Source organism: Cololabis saira, chromosome 10 (assembly GCF_033807715.1).
Source record: "Cololabis saira isolate AMF1-May2022 chromosome 10, fColSai1.1, whole genome shotgun sequence".
NCBI classification, from domain to species: Eukaryota; Metazoa; Chordata; class Actinopteri; order Beloniformes; family Belonidae; genus Cololabis; species Cololabis saira.
Window position 1 is genome coordinate 44097258 of NC_084596.1, and position 17612 is coordinate 44114869.

General features: G+C 46.5%; 1 protein-coding gene across 1 annotated transcript; it reads left to right on the top strand.

Annotated features, from left to right (window-relative positions):
* Positions 1-527: 527 nt before the first annotated feature.
* LOC133453116 (uncharacterized) lies at positions 528-13178 on the top strand. The gene is made up of 6 exons (XM_061732990.1): positions 528-1251; positions 3485-3690; positions 5126-5305; positions 6604-6756; positions 10985-11051; positions 11165-13178. The coding sequence occupies exons 1-6, from the start codon at positions 678-680 to the stop codon at positions 12739-12741; spliced, it is 2757 nt and encodes a 918-aa protein (XP_061588974.1). The 5' UTR covers positions 528-677; the 3' UTR covers positions 12742-13178.
* The last annotated feature ends 4434 nt before the right edge of the window (positions 13179-17612 follow it).

The following is a 17612-nucleotide window of genomic DNA, read 5'->3' on the forward strand; positions in this document are numbered from 1 at the left end:
AAAGTTTGCATTTTACAGGACAAGAGGTTTGGGCTTCAGTGTCGGAGGGCTGTGTTTTAAAAGTCCTGCATCCCCATCCAGTACACAAGATGAAAGCTTTGATGCCCTTTTTAATTCTGACACGGCCTGTTAAAATCCACAGGGGTGATCCTGTCTTCAGAATGAAAAATAAAAAGGAGAGAGGGAGAATAAGGCTAAAAAAGAAAGAGAGGATGGTTTATTGCGCAGGAGAATCGTTACAAGTCTCTAGGAATTGAAGGCTGCCACTCACTTGTGGACTCTTGGATGACCTTCAGGGTGTGAGAATAAAAATAACATCACAATGGTGCAAATATCAACCACATGCACTGCTTTCTAAAAGGAATTTGTGACTGAGCGGAGTGGTATGTCCGGGAACGCTACGGGTTAATTTAAGACTAGGAGCAAAACCTGTTGCCAATTAGAAACAGGGGGCGCCACATGTGGGCCAGACCAAAGCCGTCTGCAGAGGGGGCAAGGGGGCAGAAGCTGCTGGAAACAAGCTGAGTTACAGGTATTATGCTGCACACGGGGGCTGCAATCATGCACTTCTTCCTCCCGGAGAGGATCTAACTGGATTTACGAGACTGAGGGAGTGAAGGACAGCCTCCATCCACCCGTTTCCTTTCCCTTTTTGACGGATTTTGGAGGATTGCAACATGGCACGGATCTCTGCAGCCTTTTCTCTCTTTCTTATCACTGTACTTTGCGAGGGGGGCGCAGCTGAGCCGTGCCGGGGCCCGCGCTGCCTCCCCGGCCCGTGCGTCGGAGCGCAGTGCCAAGGGCGCACGGGTGCGCCCCCGCCGCGCCGGCTGCAGCCGCACCCGGCGCAGTCCAGGGCGGGACTGAGGCACCCGAACTACCAGCAGGATGCTCTCCTGGGTCAGCACCAAGCCCAGAGGACTCCCGCAGCGGCGTACACCGTGGTCCAGCCGCAGCACGGCGGGTACGCGCAGCGCGCCGGCGCTGACGGCACCAGGAGGACCAACCCGCGCACCGTCACCGCGGAGGTCTTCCACCCCGGCTGCGCGGGGGGGTCGTGCCCCACCACGGTGTCCCACCGGCCCAGGGGTGCTGAGGGTGCAGCAGGGGGGTGTGCGGGACCGGGGTGTCCCCCCCCCCAGCAGCAGGTGTCCTCACCGGTGCGCGTCACGGAGAGAGCCGCGCAGTTCCTGGAGGACTCCGGCTCCGAGCGCGGGGCCTGGATCCAGCTCACCTGCGACATGAAGCCAGGTTGGAAACACATGGATGAGAGGCTTCAGGGCCGCCACAAGCCTCCGTGGGGCCTTAAGCAACATTTGATTTTGGGCCCCTCAATAATACATACAGGACTGTCTCAGAAAATTAGAATATTGTGATAAAATTCTTTATTTTCTGTAATGCAAAAATGTCATACATTCTGGATTCATTACAAATCAACTGAAATATTGCAAGCCTTTTATTATTTTAATATTGCTGATCATGGCTTACCGCTTAAGAAAACTCAAATATCCTATCTCAAAAAATTTGAATATTCTGGGAATCTTAATCTTAAACTGTAAGCCATGATCAGCAATATTAAAATAATAAAAGGCTTGAATATTTCAGTTGATTTGTAATGAATCCAGAATGTATGACATTTTTGTTTTTTTAATTGCATTACAGAAAATAAAGAACTTTATCACAATATTCTTTTCTGAGACAGTCCTGTATTATTGATCATTCACACACCCACTATAAACTTCTTCCATGTTCTTCCCTGTCATTACAAATACACTTGTAAAACTAGATGTAAGAACTTTTTGTTGTAGTTAGATTGTAATCCACAGTGATTTAGACCATGGAAGCAGAACAACAGATTAACAAACTTGAAAAATCTTTCTATTAATATTTTACAAAGTCAGCAACTGCCCCTACTGGCCACACAGAGAAGCAACAGGTCAAAGGTCAGAGAGCTGCACAGTTGCAGCAGAGTTGTTTCCATCATCCTACTGTCAGCCTGGCAGGTTTTTACCATCTATGGTTTTTAATCTGAAATGGAGCAAATTCAGCTACAAGAGCAGCCTGGGGTTGATTTACACTTAATATTTAAAGTGATATAGTACTAAGTGTGATACTGAGTGTCATCTACAGTGTAGGTCTACTAAAAGAAACAAAATAATCCAATAGATCATTTATAAACCATTTACTGTAAACACGTTATCTACTTTATTTTTGGTTTTAAATAAACTGCAACAGCAATTTGAAGTGGAACAACAACAGTTAAGTTCAACACAAGTATAATTAAAATCACTCAACTTAGATAAACAGTACCTCGTCAAGAATAAATTAAAATGTACAAAAACAGACATTATTAAATAGAATAAACAAATAAAATCAAACAAATACTTAAATAATGATGTAAATTAACAGAGGTACCAGAAACAAGGTAACGAAAATTGCTTAAAAATCAAACATAAGTTAAATAATTAGTTCAGAAAACTATGTAAAAATCTGCAAAAGCTTTTGGTAAAATTAGGGAGAAAGAAATCTAAATGTGACATCGTTTTTGCGACATGGTGGGACTTCAACCTACTCCTCAGATACAAAGTAGTCTGTTAACATAATATTGTTCATGTAATAATATTCATTATTGTGTTTTTTTACAATAACATAGCTTTGATAATGTATGAATCATCACTCACATGTAAAAAAAATATGTTTTTTTTAACTCTTGGGTGCCCCCTAGTGGTCACGGGGCCTTAAGCAGCCGCTTATGGCGCTTTTCCACTAGTACCTATTCAGCCCGACACGGCTCGTCCCGCCTCATCCCGGCTCCACCCGTTTTGTCCCCGTGTGTTTTTCCACATCCAGGGGAGAAGTGTGCAGGTTGGGGTGAAGCTGCTGTGACGTACTTGATTGCGCAACCGCTTTGTTCATGTCGGCGCAGATGAGAAATCAGCTGGAGCCGCGAGCGGCTGAGAGTAAAACAGCCCGTCTACATCCCTTTTTTAATTCTCTCGTCAGTCACCAGGTTTATGAACATCTGCACCTCAGAGTTAGATCACCAAACAGACTTTTGCGCTGTATAATAAAATCGCCACGAGCCGCGAGTCGCCTCGCGCTGACTCCCGCTTCCTGATTCAAACGTCTGACGGCCCCCCGACCAATCAGTGGCGTGGAGGGTGATGACGGCCCCGCCCCCCGACCAATCAGTGGCGCGGAGGGTGATGACGGCAGATATAGTCCCGGCTCAGCCCAGTTAGAACATCGGCAGAATAGATACAGAAAAAGTATCTGCTTAGCACGGCTCCACCCGCCTCGGCCCGTAGTGGAAAAGCGCAAGACGGGGCGTGGCGGGTAGAAGCGAGCTGAGTAGATACTAGTGGAAAAGGGCCATTAGTTCGCTTATGCCTTGGGCTCTGAGAGGCTCCACAACACAAATCACGAGAAAATAACAACAACAACCACCTCAGCTGCTGTTTGCCTGTTCTTCCTGTGCCTTCAGGGACCAACGAGGTTCCGTCCGAGGACGCCATCGTCCTGCAGCTGCAGCTGTCCAAGAGCCAGGAGAAGCTGGTGGACGCCCTGCAGGGGCAGCAGGCCGAGGTCCGGGAGCTGCAGAGGCTGCTGGCCGAGCAGCAGGGGGCGCTGGTGAGCCAGCAGAGGGAGATCCTGGAGCAGCAGAGGACCATGTCCCAGCAGATGGAGCAAGTAAGGCTGCTGGCAATTACAGGGAGAAACATGTTGGCAGTGAAACCCCCTCATCAAGTCTGGATAATTGCTGCCCCTGCTGGGTGCAACTGAATTGAATTGGAATTTTATTTTGAACATGAAACGGTAGTGAAAACAAAACCAAACAATAATGATCAATAATAAATAAATGTAAATAAGAAAAAAAAGACAAAAATATAAATAAAAAACATGCATCCATCATAATTAACATGCTTGAAAAGGAGTAGGAAGAAGTAAAAACGTATTAAATCCTACCCCTTAAACTATATTTCATTATAACCAAAATTAATTTAATTTCTATACAAAAAACAAAAGATATCTATATATATATATATATATATATATATATATATATATATATATATATACAGTATATATGTGTATATATATATATATATATATAGAGGTGGGTGCAATTCATTGATGTGTCGATGCATCGTGATGCGTCACGTGACGATTTGGAATCGATTAATTTAATTTGTAATTTAATTAAAAAAAAGAAAATTAATAATTTTTTTTTTTTTTTTTTTTTAAGTTATCCTATCCAGATTCCAGACTTAATAAGCTGCTGAATCATTTCATTTTCAAGAATGCACATTTCTTATTGTTCACTTGAAATATGGCAGATATGTTTACACTAAATAAATTTGATGGAAGTACATATCTTGTTTACTTGAATTAATGAACTCATTAAATCCAGGGCTTGACCGTTTTCAGTGTTTCCCGCCAATAGAGGGCGCTCTCATGCAAGTGCAGCTTTCCCTGGTCAAAGTTAAGTAAGTCAAAGAGCAAATGTTTACATAGTCATAAAATAAATTATTTTGTGTCTTTGAAAAGTACATGTCAAATGTTCAAACAACCTTGTTATTTACTTAATGAGTGTTGTTAGAGGAACTGAGTTAATTGATTGGCTATTTATTTACAAATGTAGCCACAGATGAAGACAAAATCAATCTTGTATGGAAAAAAGCATTAAAAATCACAATAATCGAAGAATCGTGGCACCAATAATCAAATCAAATCGACAATCGTTATAATCGAAGAATCGAAGAATCGAAGCTCCAATAATCGAAATCGAATCGAATCGTGAGGTACCCTTGTTTGCACACCCCTAATATATATATATATATATATATATATATATATATATATATATATATGTATATATATATATAATATATATATATATATATATATATATATATATATATATATATATATATATGTATATATGTATATATATATATAACATCCTCACACCTATATACACTCACTGATATAAATATACCCATTTATAAATGAATATATCAGTATCAACAATATACAAAAAAGAAAAGAAAACAACTGAGGCCACGTGTGGATCATGCATTGTATTTGTTATCACAGGTTGTGCTTTTATTTCTCTGACTTCCAGGTTAAAGCGCAGTACAACATGCTGATGGACAGTTTCAAACAGACATCTTTCCAGAACCTCCAGGGAGAGCAGGACAGCCCCGTGGTTTCCATGGATACCATGAGTGGGGGGGTTGAAGGCCTTCAGACGCAGCAGGCTCTCTCTTTACACAAGGTGGACATGGAGGCCAGCGTGATGGAGGTGAGAGGAAGGTTGAAAAAGACGTAAAAAGGTCCCAATTATGTTCCTATGAAAGTTAATAAAGCAGCAAAAACCTGAGGGGAAACTCAGGAAGATGTCTGCAGGACAGGCAGGGCAGGTACCAGCACGACCTCTGGAATCAAGCAGCTCTTCTGCATTCATTTGCTCTGAAATGTGGTCTGAGCCTCGGCTAAGGCACAATAATGAACAACCACAAGGCACTCTGATATCTACGGAAGAGTATCAGGGCCAGGCAGGAGAAAAAATATTTGAGAGGGGAAGATTTTTTTTTTATTGTGCACAAGTCTAAATGTCGAGATTAATGTTGAAGTACAATTTCAAAAATAAAGTCAAAATTTCGCCTTTTTTCTCTCAACATTTCAACTTTATTGACGAAATTTTTACTTTTTTCTCAACATTTTTACTTTTTTCTCGAAATTGTACTTCAACATTAATCTCGACATTTTGACTTTTTTCTCCAAGTGCATAATGAAAAAAAACTCTTCCTCCTCTAAAATATTATTTTTATTTTTCTCCTGCCTAGCCCTAATACTCTTCCGTAGATATCCCACTATTATAATGCGTAGTGTTTTCATTCAGCGCACCCATTAAACATGTATAGTGAACCTCAAGAATGACTACGCCATCCACAGCTAATGCCAGTCAGTACATTTGCATACGTGGAGTCCATTTAATGAAACGAGCTGAAGGGCGTGGATTGGAGTGCATCCAGGAGATGTTTCTTTCAAGCAAGGTAATAAAGACACGGTTGTGGGAAAACCCATCAAATGCTCTTTGATATGTTCTTTCCAACTTGGTGAAACTGAGCCTCTAAGTTACTAAGAATAAGATGTGAGAGATGATCCAGATTTCAGTAGATTTTATTGAACAGTTGCATGTAAAAGGGTCAGAATATACATCAGGCATCTTGATGCAGAGTGATGATGAAACAAAGAAAGTATAATGATTTTAAGGGACAAAGGATGATTCATTCTTACGATTCAAGTCGACAGAAACATCTTTAAGGTCAGTGTTCATCGGTTTGAGTACCAGTCTGTACACTATTGGGCCGAGGCTACATTTTGCTGCTCTCAGCAGTTTTGGTTTAATCAAGTAGCCAAGGCTGAATTTTCCATCACAAATCCTTTATGATTGCTGAACATGTCATTTGAGTGTAATTCTCTGATAAAGATCATATTTCATGTCAGTGAACTCCAAGGCTTCCCCTACTTCGTCCCGTCTACGTCTGTGGCGTCAGGTTAACCGCTGCTGTTCCGTTTATCTCTCGTTGCCGCCAGGTGGGCCGGCGCCAGCGGGCCTGCGGCAGCTGTGGACCCGAGGAGTACTGCGCTTACGGCACCGGCCGGCCACGCTGTGAGAAGTGCACCGTTTGCCCTCCCGGTTTCTTCCTGGTGGCCCAGTGTTCGGTCCACGCCGACCGGATCTGCCAGGTGGGTGTCTGGTTCCTCAAAATAGAGGGTCTGCAATCTGCATTGACGTCACTTTCCCACTGGACCCCCCTTACTTGCACTGAGTGGCAGAAATGTCTGCAACTAGTATGTTAGATGGGATAACAGCTGATTATCGGCTTAAATTAAAGTCAGTTGGACTTGACAGTGACCCGTACAGTTACCCCAAGAACCAGTGGTCATGGACATTAATATTTGGTACAGTTACCAAGAACCAGTGGTCCATGGACATTAATATTTGGTACAGTTACCAAGAACCAGTGGTCCATGGACATTAATATTTGGTACAGTTACCAAGAACCAGTGGTCCATGGACATTAATATTTGGTACAGTTACCCCAAGAACCAGTGGTCCATGGACATTAATATTTGGTACAGTTACCCCAAGAACCAGTGGTCCATGGACATTAATATTTGGTACAGTTACCAAGAACCAGTGGTCCATGGACATTAATATTTGGTACAGTTACCAAGAACCAGTGGTCCATGGACATTAATATTTGGTACAGTTACCAAGAACCAGTGGTCCATGGACATTAATATTTGGTACAGTTACCCCAAGAACCAGTGGTCCATGGACATTAATATTTGGTACAGTTACCAAGAACCAGTGGTCCATGGACATTAATATTTGGTACAGTTACCCCAAGAACCAGTGGTCCATGGACATTAATATTTGGTACAGTTACCAAGAACCAGTGATCCATGGACATTAATATTTGGTACAGTTACCAAGAACCAGTGGTCCATGGACATTAATATTTGGTACAGTTACCCCAAGAACCAGTGGTCCATGGACATTAATATTTGGTACAGTTACCAAGAACCAGTGATCCATGGACATTAATATTTGGTACAGTTACCAAGAACCAGTGGTCCATGGAAATTAATATTTGGTACAGTTACCCCAAGAACCAGTGATCCATGGACATTAATATTTGGTACAGTTACCAAGAACCAGTGGTCCATGGACATTAATATTTGGTACAGTTACCCCAAGAACCAGTGGTCCATGGACATTAATATTTGGTACAGTTACCCCAAGAACCAGTGGTCCATGGACATTAATATTTGGCCACGAATCCAGTTTCCTGATATTTATATGTACTTAATTTCTACGCCGGGGAAACACACGAAGCAAAGCTTGAAGGCATACTAAAGTCTTGGCGCTTGGTCCGACTTCAAGGCAGGATTTGTTGTAGAAATTAAAGTGATGAGGACACCGAACCTTATGATTTGACCGTTTAACGTTAGATACCCAAAAATCCAACATTACCTGATACAAAATGGGAACCGCAAATCCGTTTCGGTTCCTGGAATCCAGTTGTTTCTGTGAATTGCAGCGATCCATTCGTCTCTCTTTAGCTTATTTTTCAGCAGTCTGTAAAACGATAATTCCGATTTCTTGCCAAATCTACTGTATGAGTAAAGTCGATTGAACAACAGCTCTTTCAAATTTTAGATGTTTTCCAGTTGCTCAAACTGAAAGTTTACGCTGCCACTCAGTCTTTCTGACACTCAATCTTTCTGACACTCAGTCTTTCTGACACTCAGTGGGCGTAACCCGCTGTGAAGTCGCATCTGTGACGTCATGCGCATTCCCTTTATAGAACTGCTTTTTGTCACTTACCAGGCAGAAGTCAGGCTTTCCGTTCATTCTTGTATCAGTAGCAATGGACAATAACAACATGTGCAATATCTGTCTACCTCATACACATGCTACCTGCTTTTTTTTGCACTGTTTTTCTTTCTTTCCTGTACTGTACTACTTTTTATTTTTCATTCCAATGTATTTCGTAATTATATATTTTTGACTTCTTTACCCTTTCCTCACATGCAGATGTGTGTGTTATGGAAAAGTTTTAAAGGGATTGTGACATGAAAAACACATTTTTCTTGATTTTTTGTGTTTTGTTGGGTGTCTTGACATCAATTACACCCAAAAAACAACGAACTTTTAACATTCAGTGTATTGTGTGCTTTCTGGGATTTTCCGCATAACTGTGCAAAAACGGCGCACCTGGTTTGGTGGCGGGCCGTGACGTCAGGGCCCGCTAAATCACCGCCCCCTCCACCCAGCTCCCTGCCTCCGCTCCTCTCCAGCGCACCATAAAGGCTGATTTATGGTTCCGCGTTACACCGACGCAGAGCCTACGGCGTAAGGTTACGCGGCGACGCGCACCATACGCTGAACCCTACGGCGTAGGCTCTGCGTCGATTTAACGCGGAACCATAAATGAGGCTTAACAAGGAGCTGTTTAGAGCCTCTTTTGTTCTAATCACCGGAGGAAAACTGCTAAGAAGACCCGCGGCCACTGACTGGACTTAAGATAAGGGGACAGTGCTGCTTGCATGCCTTTATTTTTATGATTGTTTGCTGTGGTTCGCCCTCCTGCTTTTCCGTGCATGCTTCGCCTGTCGCTCTCGGCTTAATGCCGCGTTCCATTTACCTCGGAAATAGGAACTGGGAACTGGGAATAGCAGCCATCTTTGAATGGTAACTGGGGGGTGGTGAAGCTTCTCCCACTTTCCCAGTGGGAAATCCCACTTCGAGGGGCGTTTCAGTTGAAAATTCCGACTGGGAACTAGTAAATCCCCACTTCCGAGGACAAATGGAACGCGGCATAACTCTCCGACGCCGCTGTGAGCGTATGGCTGGAGGAGGAGGAGGTTTGGAGGAGGAGCGGAGCAATGATTGACAGGAAAGGGGGGAAAGGAAGCATTTTTCACGGGGCAAAAAAACACTGTAATAAAAAGCCAGGAAAAGAGTACTAGAGTGAAGTTTTTCTTGTTACACTCTTTTAGACACATTTGAGGGATGTTGGCCAAGACTTTTAATAGTGTTAAAAGCATGTTCAAAATGATGTCACAATACCTTTAAGGCCATGCAGGAGAAAAAATATTTGAGATGGGAAGATTTCTTTTTATTGTGCACACAAGATTAATGTTGAAATACAATTTCGTTAATAAATTCGATATTTCGCCTTTTTTCTCAACATTTCGACTTTTTTCTCGAAATTGTACTTCAACATTAATCTGGACATTTCAACCTTTTTCTCGATTTCTATTCAATTCAATTCAATTTTATTTATATAGCGTCTAATAAAACAAAAGTTGTCTCTAGACGCTTTCCAGAGACCCATACCCAGAACATGACCCCCAAGCAATTATTACATAAACAATGGCAGGTAAAAACTCCCCTAGTGGGAGAAAAACCTTAAGCCAAACAGTGGCAAGAAAAAACTCCCCTTTAGGAGGGAAGAAACCTTGAGCAGGACCAGGCTCATAAGGGGGGACCCTCCTGCCGAGGGCCAGACCGGGGGTCGGGGACGGCAACAGCACAGCAGGCAGGTGGAAGCAGCAACGGGATGACCAGGGGTGGGGACCACAGGCCAGCACGCAGCTCCCGAAGCTCCGGCCCAATCAGCAAGTCCCAGGTTAGGTGCAGGGTCGGGGAAAGGTTGAAAAGGGGCAGGGCCAGGGAGAGGAGTATTGAGGGACGAACCTTCTCCCCCACCCAAAAGGGGCCGTTACCCTGCCCCCCTCACTCCCACACTGCAGGATCCGGTGTTTTGCATTCAGAGATGCTCTTCGCCACCGGCAGAGGATGCTGCAACATGTACAAAAGAGAAAAAAGAGAAGAGAAGGGGGGGCCAGCACAAGAAACTACAGGAGTGACTCTAACACACTAGAGTTTACACTACCTAGAGATTTACCAACACCAGCTAGAGGTTTACTAAACACTAACTATAGGCTTTACTAAACAGAAAGGTTTTAAGTTTAGTTTTAAAGGTGGAGGTGGTGTCAGCCTCCTTAACCCAGATTGGAAGTTGGTTCCATAGTAATGGTGCCTGATAGCAGAACGCCCTCCAAATCTACATTTGGATACTCTAGGAACTACGAGTAAACCTGCACTCTGGGAGCGGAGAGCTCTGCCAGGAACATAAGGCACTATCAGGTCTTGCAAATAATGCTCGACATTTCGACTTTTCTCAAAGTGCATAATGAAAAAAAAATCTTCCTCCTGTAAAATATTATTTTTATTTTTCTCCTGTCTGGCCCTTATACTCTTCCGTAGTGTGTTGAGTGTACTGCTGCTGCACAAAGTGAATTACCCTATTGAGGGAGAAATAAAGGATAATCTTATCTTATCTCTTATTGTTTTAAACGCAGCCAGTGTTAGAAAGTGACAGTTTTGTTGTCGTTCCAGGACCGAGACGAATGTCTTGAACTATCTAGTTTGTGTGGAGATCAGCATAAGTGTCTAAACACTCCAGGTAATTCACATGAATACATTTCCCACCAAACATTATTGTTGTTAGCAGATGAGACGATAGAAAAGTGCTAAACAGGTCTTTCCTTCTGGTTTCTCCTCCTCTGCTACGACCAGGAGGATTCAGGTGTCAGGACATGACTGTAAGAGACGCCAACTCCGGGATGTGTGGCCGGGGCTACTTTTTCAACTCGGACATGGACGAGTGCCAGGCCTGCAACGAGTGTGACGGCGAGTCCACGGTTTCCCCCTGCAGCTTCGTGGCCGACGCCGTCTGCGCCAGCCCTGCGGCCGGCGGCGGTGGCGGCGCCATGTCGCAGTCCTGGGCCGGAGACCTGAGCCTGCAGGGGGCCGGGGAGAAGCAGGGGACGGAGCTCCAGATCCAGGGAGCCGGCCGCGCCGGTCTGGTCTCCGCCAAGGACGGGCGGCTGCTCCTGCGGCAGCACGGCCTGGTCTGGCTGGACGGGACTCTGGCCGTGAGCCACGGCTGCCGCAGCTTCGTCCAGCTGTGTCTCCGCATCAACGAGACGGAGGGCGGCGAGGGCCGCGAGCTGAGCGGCGTGCGGGTGGAGCAGCGCGAGCGGCGCTCCCTTCAGGGCGTCAGCATCAGCGGGGTGGTGGAGGTCGCCCCGGGCCACGTCATCTCCCTGTCCCTGCGGAGCGCCAGCCCCCACTGCAACCAGAGCGGGGAAGGCCTGCAGCTGTACGAGCCGCCGGCCGAGCCGCTCAGCCTGCTCTGGGTCTCCCACGACACCGGGGCCGTCGCCATGACGGCGCAGGCCATGGTCTCCGTGCAGTACCACACCAACTACCGGCCGGTGTTCAGTGTCACCTCCACCTCCGACGCGTACGTGGTGAGCCTGACGCACGACGGCCGCGGGGTCCGCTTCACGGAGAGCGGCGCCGTGCGCTTCGTCTTCCAGCAGGCGCTGTACTCCATGGGCCAGGCGTGCGTCAGCGACGGCTTCCAGCTGGCGGCGTACCTCAACCACAACGGCACCGCCGCCGAGCTGCTGCGCGTCTTCAAGCCGGGCGTCCACTATAGAGACACGTCCATATCCCTGTCCGGCGCCGCCCGGGTCGGCCCCGGGGACTCCATCGCCTTCGAGATCCTCTCCCCCGCTCAGTGCAACGTGCGCTTCTTCGGGGACGAGACGGGCATCAGCCTGCTGAGTCTGTTCTGGGTCCCCGCCGCCATCTCCTCCTCCCTGTCGGCCTCCGTGGCCAGCACGGGCCTGCCGTCCGGGGCGGTCAAAAACAAGCCTCTGTTCTTCCAGCAGACCAGCCCCCCGGTGCCCCAGATGGGCCTCAGGGAGCGGGGCCCCGCGGGGGCCCACGTGCAGCACCCGCGGGCCTTCGTCTTCAGGGAGCGCGGCACCGTCAGCCTGGCCCTGGACCTCAAGCTCATCCACTCCTGCAGCCTGGTCAAGGTGACCCTGCTCAGGCAGAGGGAGGCCCCGGGGTCGGGGGCGGGGGCCCCGGAGCCGGAGGGGTCCCACCCCACCCCGCTGTCCCAGCAGGTGGCCGGCCAGATGCCCGAAGGCAGCCAGTGGACCAGCATGAGTCTCCGGGCCTCCTTCCAGGTTCACAACGGCACGGCGGTGTTTTTCCTGCTGGACTGCGTGCGAGGACGCGTCAACCAGATCAGCCACGAGACAGGAAGTGGGGTGTCCGTCCTGTGGGTGGCCGCCTGATGGAGGAACGGCTCTACCTCGTCTGTTTTTACACCAGGAAGCCTGGACATTCCCACCAGACGGAGGTCATGGATCAGAGGGGGGTCTGTACGCAGGGTGGGGGTCTGACTGTTGGAGGTGACGGAGGAGACGGAGGTGTACGGCCTTCTGTTTATGAACGACACCATTTATACGTTGCTGAACTTTGGAAACCACCCGTATTTACCTTTTTGTTTTACTTTTTATTTAAGGAGGTAGCTGCTAACCCGGAGGTCAATGATAGCGATGATAAACATGCATCCACCTTTAGGACTCATTTACACAACCACCTCCTCCTGTTCATCATTCTAGGGGCTGGAGTTTTGACACGCAGCCGCACACGCAGCCGCCAACGCAGGCGCCCACACAGCCCCCCCATGCAGTCGTCCACGCAGCCCCCCATGCAGTCGTCCACGCAGCCGCCCACGCAGCCCCCACGCAGTCGTCCACGCAGCCCCCCACGCAGCCCCCACGCAGCCCCCACGCAGTCGTACATGCAGCCATGCAGCCCCCACGCAGCCCCCCACGCGGCCGTCCACGCAGCCCCCCATGCAGCCGTCCACGCAGCCCCCCACGCAGGCGCCCAAGATCACTAACCAAAGGTCTGAATTTTACTTAGGTACAAAAATCGAAGCAACAACGAGCAATATCTTTATTTCATGCGACCCAGCTGGTCCCCCTTGGTCCCTCTTTGTCCCCCGGGTCCCTCCTTGTCCCCCCATATCCCTTCCTGGTGCCCAGCATCTTTTTAACTCCGGACTTTTGGGTGCACGTGTTATTTGAGACTAATGATCATCTGTGAACGATCGTGGTTGGTGCTTTCTGCTCTTTTTCTGAGCCCATAAGTCCTTGTTGTTTGTGTACCAGACACAAATGGGACGCGCATTCTCACCACCCTGGGACGTGCACCCTCACCACCCTGGGACGTGCACTATCACCGCCCTACTACTACTAGTACTTACATCTGAGAGAACAAACACACCATTTGTGCAGCAATTAGGGTTAAGGCCTTGCTCAGGGGCCCAAGGTGGTTCATCTTGGTTTCCATTCCAGGACTTGAACCTGGGATCCTTTAGACTCAAGACCACCTCTGTAGCCACTAGACTACCACTCCCTGGGACGTGCCCTCTCACCTACCGGGACGTGCACTCTCACCACCCGGGACGTGCACTCTCACCACCCGGGACGTGCACTCTCACCGCCCGGGACGTGCACTCTCACCACCGTGGGTTCAGATTTCCAAACACTTTGAAGAGCAGGCAGCCATATATCAGCCACACCTCTGTTCTCCATTAGGACCAACAGCACGGTGACGACGTCACGCACTGAACGTCTGCAAACTCAGATCCTCGGCCCTCTCGGGTTCAAGAGGGCGCACAAGCCTGCCGTTTCCTTCCCGCATTTCAAAGCTGCAGAAACGCCGCAGCAGTCTGGTGGTGACGACGACAAACGTCCCCTGGAACGATATCCTCCCCCGACCCTACGAGTGCTGACGGCCTCTCTCTGGTTTCAGTTGAAGTCTGGGCCAGAAATATCTCCCCAAACTCCACCTGTAGTTATAAACCTATCGCTAACTGCACCTTCTCCAAACATTTAAAATATGGATTATTTAAAAAGCATGCATGAGTAACTTTTATCTAATACTAGTACTATATTCTAGACCCACAGTAATGGCTCCTCACAAGTATATCTGCCTGTATTCATGCGTCCTCCTGCTTGAGCTTTGTTTCTTATTTTCCAAATGTTTCCCGCTCATCCGTCTTTTATTCATCAGTCGCTCCCTCTGTTAACGCCAAAGGTCCTCTCATCGAGTGCAGCTTCTTCTGCTGGTGCTGGTTTCTTGTTTCAGAGCGAGTTAAGAGCTCTTCACTAGTTTCTGATGTGAATACCTTCTGCATGCCTTTATCAATGAGCACCTTGCACATGTACACCTACATTTTATCCCTAAACAATGCTGTTTTTTTTTTGTTTTTTTTTCTCTTTTCTGCCATGTCTTGACTTTTTATCCCTTATCTTGATTTTATTATTTCTGTTTAATTATAAAACTATAGCACTTTGAGATTCCCAGTAATGTAAAGTGCATTATAAATAAAATGTATTATTATTATTATTATTACGGGCCACCAATGCATCAGAATAAACTTATTTAATTAATACTTTACAGTATATTATCATTTACAATTAAAATGCAATGACATGTATATTTGATGTTTTTTTTTTTAAATATGCAATAAAATATTTGTGCTACCAGATCACTGCAGACTACCATCACGTCTGTGGTGCAGAGACTCAATCACGGCCGTAAACCAGGTGTTTCTTATTATTCATCAAGGCGCAGCGCCTTTTTCATTAATCTAAACGGTTGAAGCGATATTAACAGGAGAGTTAACCTGCTAATGGCCTTCCTGCTCATTACTACAAGTCAGAGCCAGAATACTGGTGCTCTGCTTTTGGCACAAGATCAGAAAGGATCAATACGATCCTGCGCACACGTTTTATGAAAACCAGGAGGCCACTTGATGTTAGTATTTCAGCCTTTGAAGTCATAACTTCCAGGTCAGAGTATGCTTTCGGTTAGTGGATAAATCACCACTCGTCTGGGGTTTACGCTTCCAAGCGGCCCCGGAGCCTCCAGGACCCCCACCCCGACTATTAGGAATTAACAATTTGCCGCACAACTCGTACAAAAGCACGCACACGCTTTGTCAAAGAGCCTCTGGGAGGGAGAGCAGAGATGTTAAGCAGACGCGAGGCGACTCCAGGCGAACCGGAGCCCCTCCTGGGTGAAGAGTGATGGCTCCTGCGTGTTGTAGGAGAGAGAGAAAGATAAATATTTAACCCTTGTGCTGCCTTCGGGTCAAAATGATCTAATTCTCCTATCCTTTCCTCCTGCTCTCTCCTTCCTTCTCCCTTCCTCTTTTCTCCCTTCCTTCCTTCTATACTCCCTTCCTTCCTTCCTTCCTTTCCTCCCTTCCTTGCTTCTTTTCTCCCCTCGTACATTCTTTCATTGTTTTCTCCTTTACTTCCTTCATTCTCTTTTCCCCTTCCTTCTTTCCTCCTTTCCTTCCTTCCTTCCTTCTTTTCTCCCTCCCTTCCTTCTTTCCTTCTTTCCTCCCTTCCTTCCTTCCTTCCTTCTTTCTTTTTTCCCTTCCTTCCTTCTTTCCTTCCTTCTCTCCTCCCTTCTTCCCTTCCTTCCTTCTTTTCTCCCTTCCTTCCTTCTTTTCTCTCTTCCTTCTTTTCTCCCTTCCTTCTTTCTTTTCTCCCTTCCTTCCTTCTTTCTTTTCTCCCTTCCTTCCTTCTTTTCTCCCTTCCTTCCTTCTTTTCTCCCTTCCTTCCTTCTTTCATTCCTTCCTTCCTTCTTCCTCCCTTCTTTCCTTCTTTTTCCCTTCCTTCCTTCCTTCTTTCATTCCTTCCTTCTTTCCTCCCTTCTTCCCTTCCTCCTTCCTTGACCCGAAGACAGCACAAGGGTTAAAGCAGAGGGCCCAGAGTTGCTTAGTATAGATTTTAGCGCCTCATCTGGTGCGGCTGCTCGGCCCGGGCTCCGGCTCTGTGGATAACAGAGTACAGATGGACAAAGTATGCATGAACATTTCCCTGGAGGGTGCACGTATTTACATCGAGGCATTGTTACAATCAAGTGATACTCACATTCCTATCCAAGCATGCCCTCCCGCTCCCATCACTAGTACTCTTGGGAAAGTCCCTTACATACATTTGGAAATGTAAAGTGGATACAACAGAAAGCGAGCCTGTGTACATGAACACAAACCTCTTTATGCACCGGTGGACACATGCGCTGACCACACATCTCTCGGCACATGTGTTGCCAGACTTTGAGTGAGGTATGAAGTGGGTTACATGTGGCGTGCAGGCTATGGCAAGCCGTTTTAATATTTAACAACTAGACTGGATATGTGTCGCAGATATCCGCAATAGAGGGAATGCGCATGACGTCACAGATGCGACTTCACAGCAGGTTACGCCAACTGAGTGTCAGAACGACTGAGTGGCAGCGTAAACTTTAAGTTTGAGCAACTTGAAAACATCTAAAATGGGAAAGAGCTGTTGTGCAATCGACTGTACTCATAGATTTAGCAAGAAATCGGAGTTATCATTTTACAGACTGCCGAAAAATAAGTTTAAGAGAGACAAATGGATCGCTGCAAATCACAAATAACAACTGGATTCCAGGCACCGAAACATGGATTTGCGGTTCCCATTTTGTATCAGGTAATGTTGGATTTTTGGGTAGCTAACGTTAAACGGTCAAATCATAAAGTTTGGTGTCCTCATCACTTTAATTGCGCAAAACAATTCCTGCCTTGAAGTCGGACCAAGCGTCAAGACTTTTGTAAGCCTTCAAGCTTTGCTTCGTGTATTTCCCCGGCGTAGAAATTAAGTACATATAAATATCAGGAAACTGGATTCGTGGCCAAATATTAATGTCCATGGACCACTGGTTCTTGGTAACTGTACCAAATATTAATGTCCATGGACTACTGGTTCTTGGTAACTGTACCAAATATTAATGTCCATGGACCACTGGTTCTTGGTAACTGTACCAAATATTAATGTCCATGGGCCACTGATTCTTGGGGTAACTGTACCAAATATTAATGTCCATGGACCACTGGTTCTTGGTAACTGTACCAAATATTAATGTTCTTGGGGTAACTGGTCTTTCTGCCACTCAGTCTTTCTGCCACTCAGTGAGCGTAACCCGCTGTGAAGTCGCATCTGTGACGTCATGCGCATTCCCTCTATTGCGGATATCTGCGACAACTATCCAGTCTAGCTGTTAAATATTAAAACGGCTTGCCATAGCCTGAACACCACATGTAACCCACTTCATA

Bases quoted from the DNA above. Each gene is read 5' to 3' on its own strand.
- LOC133453116 (XM_061732990.1), top strand. From the start codon at position 678: ATGGCACGGATCTCTGCAGCCTTTTCTCTCTTTCTTATCACTGTACTT. The intron at 3,691-5,125 runs GTAAGGCTGCTG...TCTGACTTCCAG, and splicing joins TGTCCCAGCAGATGGAGCAA to GTTAAAGCGCAGTACAACAT. The intron at 11,052-11,164 runs GTAATTCACATG...TGCTACGACCAG, and splicing joins TAAGTGTCTAAACACTCCAG to GAGGATTCAGGTGTCAGGAC.